Here is an 8047-nt window from a genome sequence, read left to right as displayed (position 1 = left end):
TCAAATTAACGGAAGAATCTCTCAATTAATAGAATTAAAATTGAGAGATCATTAAATAGACTTTTAAAACAGGAGGTATTAAACTGTTAATTATAATATGGGATTATTTTTCAAATATCTGTTTTGGGTAAAGTATTTACACCATTTTGGCCCATCTTTTCCTTTTATCCTACATTACCTAATAAGCTAACTTATTTATCAAAAATACACACTATATAAAGAAGTCTTATCTCATTTTAGTTTAAACTTTTACATAGCCACCTTTTTTTCTCTCTCTTCTTTCTCTTCTTCTCTCTTCTTTTCTTTTTTCTTCTTCTTTTTCATTTGATTTTCAGTTTATCTCCTCCGATTACTTTTCCGTTCGTGTTTCCGGTCGCGCTTCCGTTCGTCTACTTCCGATGGATTTCTCGTCGTTTCCGGTCGTTGTTCCGTTCGTCTTTTCCGTTCGCGCTAGTCCGTTCGTGTTTTCCGTTCGCGCTATGGATTTCTCGACTCGTTTTTAGACTTGTGTAATTTTTTAGGTTTTTTTTAATGATTTAAATATTTTGTAAATAAATTATTGTAGATCTATAATTTTTTGTTTATAAAATTGTTCTATTGTTCATATAATTATTTATTTTGTCTTCTTTTATTCATAGATTTGTTTATTGCTACTAATTTTGTAAAGAAAATATTGATTTATGGTGCATTTATAATAATTTTATAATATCTTTACGTTTTAGTGTATTTTTGGTGTATTAATGGTGTATTTCTGCCGTTTTTTAGTATATTTATGGTGCATTTACAGTGTTTATGGTGCATTTACAGTGTTTATGGTGCATTTACAGTGGTTTATGGTGTATTTGCAGTGTTTATGGTGTATTTGCAGTGTTTCATGGTTAAACCACAAAAAACACTACTAAAATGCTATAAATACACTACTTATACACTACTTATACACCACTTATACACTATTTATACACTATATATACACTAATTTTACACTATATAAACACCATAAAAACACTATATATACACTACTGTTACACTATAAAAAATAAAATAAAAAATTCCATAAAAAAATTTATAAAAAATAAAAATTAACACTTTATATACACTAATCTTACACTATATAAAAAAACTATCGGTCGGTTCGATCGGTTTAGTTGACCGAACCAAAAAAACCGAAAACCGAAATTGAAAAACCGAAAAAGATATTTTGGTAAATAAAAAAACAAAACAGGTAAATAAAGTTAGGGCAAAAAGTCAAAAAATAAAACTCAAAACTTGTAATGTAAAGTTGTAATTATTTTGGCGAAACATGTATTTAGGGAAATTAGCACTTATAATATACCTTACAGACCTCAACATAATTTGTTCAAAAATAAAAAAAAAACAAGAGTGAAGTCAAAAGACACGCGCATGAAGGAACGCGTAGGAGATATAAACAAATGTAAAATCTCATCATCTGCCATGGCAATGGTCGGTTCAATCCATTCGCAAATCCTTTTCTTAACTCCAACAATTTATTTTCTCTTCCATTTGTGAAAGAAAAAGAAGAAATAAAAAAAGATGTTTGATTTAGATGATCTAAATAATAGTATTAGAATTCCATGGCTCATTTGGATCCAAATCTTGATCTTTTTTCTTCTTCTTTTTCTTTTCTATTCCTTCACTGCTCTCTCTTCAGATCTCTCTGTCAATAACTCCGACAACCGCCTCATTTCTTCAGCTTCCGCTTCCGCTTCTGCTCCGCCGTCAAACAAGCCAACCGTCGCCAATCTGTTGCAGCACCGTAGCCAGGTATTCAGCTCTGTTATGTTCTGTTTTTAGTGGGTTTTTTATTAATTTTTAATTCTGTTATTAAATTATTGTTGATAAGTTTTCTAATAATGGAGCAACTATTGTTAAGCTACCTCAATGTCAACCATCATTGTGTTGTCCAGTTTAAATGATATTAAATCTTCATTTTGGTTTAGTTGATGATTACTTTTTTTAATTAAAATTTAAGATAAAATCAAAACTGAAACTTTCAAATTTGAACAATATACTGTATATAACTAAATATTGGAAATTGGATAAAAAAATTGAAATACTATAAAACAAATTTTTATGATGATTGGAAGACAAAATTAGTTAATTAAACAATGTTAGACGATCTTTAGACTGTGTTAATAACTTAATATGTAATCAAATTTATTATTTTGATTTAAATAATTAAATTAAAAATTAATTTAAGATTCAGTAATTTTAATTAATTTTATTATATTCTTGGGTTATTATTAAATAATTACTTTAATTAATAAAAATTTCAATTTTCTAAAAAAGTAGTTTTGTTTTTTAGTTATATTTTTAAAATGGATAATTAATTATATGAAATTAAAATACTATAAAAAGTTGATAAAAGTATAATGAAAGGGTTTGTTCACCAAATATAAATTCTTTTTAGGAAAAATGAAGTTGATGGAAGGATAAAACAAAACAACCTAATTAAAGAGTCCAAAATCAACAGCTGTTAGTTGTGTGTGTTTAATTTGTGTAGTATTTGTAGGATATCTTATTAAGATTATGTTAATATTAATAGATGATTATAATGTGACAAAAGATGGTATTTTGTGAGTTTAGGCAACCATATGTTAAAAAACATGCAAAATAAAAAAGTTTAATTACTTAAAAACCATCCAGCTCGTAATTTTTTTTCATTTATACCATGACCTAGGAAATTTTTTAATTGTACCCTATTTTTGATTTTTATGTTTCATCTCTACCCTAATGAGTTGAATTGACCTATTTTTTTTGAAAAAAAGTTTAAATTAATCCTTTATTTTTAACCTATATTCTAATAAAACATTAATATTAATCATTTATATATCTTGTTTTTAATATTTTCATCTTTAAATTAATTAAATTATCAAAAAAATTACTTTTAGGGTACAAACGAAACATAAAAATCGAAAACAACGTACAATTGAAAATTTTTTCTAGGTCGTGGTATAAATGAAAAAAGGTTATAAGGTGAGTGGTTTTTAAATAATTAGGCCAAATAAAAATAATAGCTTTGGTCCAAATGATTTGACTCTTTGGATAGTGGGTGCCAAACTTTTTTCTTCTAACCTACCTCTAAAGTTGGTTGCCCTTATATAAATTAGTAACTTTTGATTGATTTCTTTTTCTTAATCATTAACTAACTAGCAAAATAGCCAAATGTTGCTTTGGCTTTTAACTACCGATAAAATAATGAGTATTGAATTAATACATTATTTTAAGTAAAATATTATCAATGAACCTTCTTTTATTATCACGCAGTATTAATTTTAGAAATTGTAGTATTTTATTAAAATAATTACAAACCTTGATAAGAGATGCATATTAAGAAAAAAAATATAAATTGAAATTATTTATTAAAGTAGAAAAATAAAATAATTTAATAATATTAATATATATTACAAAAAGTTAAATTTAAATTTATGTTTTAAATTATTAATACAATTTAATAGTATAAAATTTAAAATAATTTTATTGTGATAATAATTTAAGATAAAAAAAATTAGATTCACAAAAAAAATTATAATCTATAAAATATAAAAAAATGTATCTTGTGGCCCAAAATATATTATTCTTTGTTTATAAAAATTTAATTAAGGAAAAATAATATTTAAATTAAAATGTTTACATTATTTTCGAACTAACTAAATTTTTAAATTCAAATTTATGTATTTTATATCAATTGCAATAAATTTTTTTAAAAATATAAATAATTAAAAAGTTTAAATTTAAAAAGTAAGACACAAAAAGATTGGACAAAGTGATAACAAATTGATCTAATAGGAACATATTTGAAAAATTAAAATTATGATAAGATGTTCATGTGATATTTTAATAAATTAATTAATTTTCATAAATAATTTAATCATAAAAAAATACTTGAAGAATTGCAATACAACTCTTCATATATATTAAGGAGTGCAAAGGTTACTTTTTACTTTATTTTAACTTATTAGGCAGGATGTCTAAAATATTACTTTTTGACACCTTACAATGTATTTTACCATTTTAAAGTCCACAATATACATTTTGCTCTCATCATCTTTGTCGTTTTAGACAATATGTCTGGCCCTCTTGATTTGTCGTTCTACCATATTACGCTTCCATTACTGCATTTTAGTCAATCATTTATGTCGTCTGGTCTTTATGTCGTTTTTCTTCTACTTTAATGTATAGTATAATACTATTTTATACCTAAATTGTTAGAGAATTTATAACAAGTTTGTTAAGATTAAAATAAATTTAAATAAAATCATTTAATTTATAAAAATTTATATCGTATATATCTTTACTTAATATAATTGTTTTTAGTTTTTATATATTTAATTATAATTAATGAGGAATATATAATAATTAATTATTTAATTCTATTAATTTGAAACATAGAGAATATCTAATTTATAAAAAAATAATTTCAAGGCTAAAGAAATATTAATTAATTGTCACTGGACTCAATTTAGTCGAGAATGTTCTCTTCGTATACTGTTTGAAAATTCAATCTTTTATTTTTATATTATCATGTTGTATAAAAAGTTGCATTTCTAAAGACAGTAATTAAGAGGGTAAGTAAAATTTATTCTGTAAGTAAAAAATTTCAATTAAAATGATTAAAGAAATTTGATATCAATTAGATTGAGACGGATGGAATTCTTAATTGTTCGTATTTTATGATATAAAATAATAATTTATATTAATATTTTAAAATAAGATCATAAAATTGAGGTAAAAAAAGTTAGTAGTAGATGTATAATTTTATTAATTGATATGCATAAATAAGAGAGTTAGAATTGAGTACTTAGTAAACATTGATCATGTAAATATAAAATAATTTTTGTTTTAAGTTCTGATAATGGAAATTTGTCCCATTATAACAATTAATATAATGGCAACCATACCTGTTTATGTATTTTGTCTTATTTCATTACATAATTTCATTATGTTCAGTAGAAGCTAAGCTATTTCTTTTATTATAATGGAATGGATAAAGCTGATCATCTTTGTCTATTAAAAAATATTTCATTCCTACCTTTAGAAATCTTCCCTTTTTGGCTTCATGGCCATTGTAGAGTCAGTTTTTGCCATTTTTTAGCTTCTTTTAATGGCTTGTAATACTGTAATTCAATTTTTCTTTTCTTTGTTAATTCAGAAATTTTACAAATTAAATAACCTAATCCTCATAATGTAAGACTTGAACTCCATCACTAAATGGAAAATTCAGTTATGTATTAGATATTAAATCATTTAACAAAATCAAGAGAGTATAATAAAATAGTAGGTCTTCATAAAAAAAATCATGTAGTGAAACATTCATGCTTGCCTGCTAGGCTTGAATGGATTTGGATATTCTAATTTGACCTTAATCTTTATTTTTTTACAATGTTAATATGTGCAATTTAATTTTTTATTTTTTAAGAAAAATTCAATGCATTTAGTTCAGATGGTAGTAAAAGAAAACAGAAATTAAGGTCAAATTTGGGGTGTTCTAATTAAATTTGGCCTTGTCTTTTACATATAATTTTTTCATAATAGATTGGTCCCTACTGCTAGTTAAAAAAAGCAAACACAACAACAATAAAAGTTGCACAAAAAGAAACTAGTGCATGAATTAGATGTGGATCCCATCAGCCTCATTATGCACTCATTTTGAATGTCACATTGGCGTTGTGCAGCATGACTTTTGTTTTGGTGCTTGTATAACATTAATGTACGAATTCAGTTGAAACTGAATCGAAGCGAACTTGATTTTTTTTTATTCGGTTGGTGTCGAAACTGATTTGAAAATTATTGACACAATTTCTCTTTTTAAAGGAAGAGTAAAACCAAGAAATGTGAAATGTGGATAAATTTTGCAGGTTAGAGGAAGCCAAAGCATAAAAGGAGAGATAGCAACAAGCACAAGTAGAACGATAGTGACCGGAGAAGAGAACGTAGAAAGTGAAAGCTTTTCGACAAACTCAATCAATATTGATTTCCATCCTTGCAGCTATTTCAGGCTTGCCAAACTTGCATTTCTCAAGTGTTTCGGGTTAGACCCTACGACCGCCGATAATAATAATTGTTCGAGTTCCGAGCCGAAAAAAGAAAGATAACCCCTGCTGAGATTTCATTTTTCATCCTATAAATTCCAACCAGAAGCAAATGTTTGGGATAGAAAGCAAGTATGCAAGAGATTTTGTTTGTGCTGTTCAAGGTGAGCTTTATCATTTGACAAAGCTAATGATTAGATCGTTGAGTTATAGGCAATTTAATTCATTGGAGCAGTTTATATGTACAACCATGTAAATATTTTGAAGGAATGCCAAGCTGGTTTAATAAGATTTGGTAAAAATCAATAATTTTTTTATGAAGAAGTAAAAAGAGTACAATATAGCTATTACAACATTAATTATCAAAACAATAATTACCATTAATATAACAACTCAATATCATAATCTAGCTGCTCCAATTAAATTGTAACTTGTACAATATACGGATCTGCAGAAAAATGGAGATAGCTATTAATGACATAAACCTGTTCTTGCACATCAAGACCTCATAAAGCCTTCTTGCATATCAGACCTCATTATGTGAATTGAACTAAAAGCAGGAGAAAAAAAATATTTTCTCATGAACCACATTGCAAAATGTGTTTTGTACGTTCATGAAAAAATAGAATTGTGCGCAATATGTAAAGCAAATTGGTTTGTTTTTCTGGTTTTTAAGATATGAGAGACCCCAAGAAAAGTAAAATAGCCTGTGATAGACCTTCGAGTGTCTGAACAAGTTGTTCGATGAGAATCAAAAACGGCCTTGAGGTGAGAATAAGAGGTAGCAGAAAATAAAATACCCTGGCTTTGAACACCTTTCAAATACCTTAGAATTCTATGAACACCAGCAAGGTGAATATCAATCGGTTTATCTAGAAACACTACTAAAAAACAGTCAGTTTGTGACGGCAAAATCAGTCACAAATCCGTCACAAACAGCTGTTTGTGACGGATTTGTGACGGATTTCAATCCGTCATCAAAAAAGGCGTCACAAACACTTTGTGACGGAATAAATAATCCGTCACAAATTTGTGACGGATTAGTGACGGAAACTGCCGTCACAAAAGTCAATGGTCACTTTTCATAAATCCGTCACAAATTTGTGACAGATTTTTCCATCACAAATCCGTCGCAATGAGTGACGGATTTGTGACAGATTTTAAATTTGTCCGTCACAAATCCGTCACTAATTTGTGAAAAATTTGTGAAAAATATAATTTGTGACGAATATGGCTGTCACAAATCCTTCACAAATTTGTAACGAATTTGTGATAAAATTTATTTTGTGACATGCATTTCCTTTACAAATCTGTTACAAATTCAAAAGAATCACATTCTCGTATTATTATAATAATGGATATAAAACGAAAATGATCGATATATAAGTGTAATGGTAGTTATCCATTAATTTCAAAATAGAGTGTTACATACTAGTGTTTATAAATATCATAAGCAAGCAATCTAAGTACGAACGTTGTAGAATACAAAGATGAAAACAACTACTATATAGGAGGCGTCAATGATGTGATACAACCGCCAAAACCTATTTATCACTCTTTATGCTTTTGTTGTTGCTGCTCGAGATAGTTCATTTGGCGTTACTGGTTACGTTTCATATCTATAAGAAAGTAAAGAGGTAAATAGACATTAGAACATAATATATTTAACTAGTCATCTTTAAAACTAAAAGGGCATGACTGTCAAGTAGTCATTTGCAGAACTTAAATGTTTCATTCCTGTTGTGCGACATTTTAAAATGTATATGCAAGTTATGGGGGCTAGCTTTGTGGAGTAAGTAAAAATCTCTAATCATATTCATAAACCATTGTCCTTTTTTTAATTCAAAACCATTGTCCTTATAAAATGGACAGCGCCACTTTTAAAAGACGAAGATACTCTTAGACCCTTACAAATTCTCCCTGAAAAATTTGCAACTCAAATAATTTGCTAGAATAATGAGAATCCTAAAATGACCCTGATCGTAGCTCAACATACA

At 27.0% G+C, this 8047-nt stretch overlaps 1 protein-coding gene across 1 annotated transcript; it reads left to right on the top strand.

Annotated features, from left to right (window-relative positions):
- The first annotated feature begins 1391 nt into the window (after positions 1–1391).
- Positions 1392–6339, top strand: LOC126654600 (uncharacterized). Its single transcript, XM_050348515.2, has 2 exons — positions 1392–1782; positions 5877–6339. The coding sequence occupies exons 1-2, from the start codon at positions 1552–1554 to the stop codon at positions 6111–6113; spliced, it is 468 nt and encodes a 155-aa protein (XP_050204472.1). The 5' UTR covers positions 1392–1551; the 3' UTR covers positions 6114–6339.
- Positions 6340–8047: the final 1708 nt, after the last annotated feature.

This window comes from Mercurialis annua, linkage group LG7 (genome assembly GCF_937616625.2).
Source record: "Mercurialis annua linkage group LG7, ddMerAnnu1.2, whole genome shotgun sequence".
NCBI lineage: Eukaryota > Viridiplantae > Streptophyta > Magnoliopsida > Malpighiales > Euphorbiaceae > Mercurialis > Mercurialis annua.
Note: the sequence above shows the minus strand (reverse complement) of the source record. Positions and strands in the feature narration are given on the sequence as shown.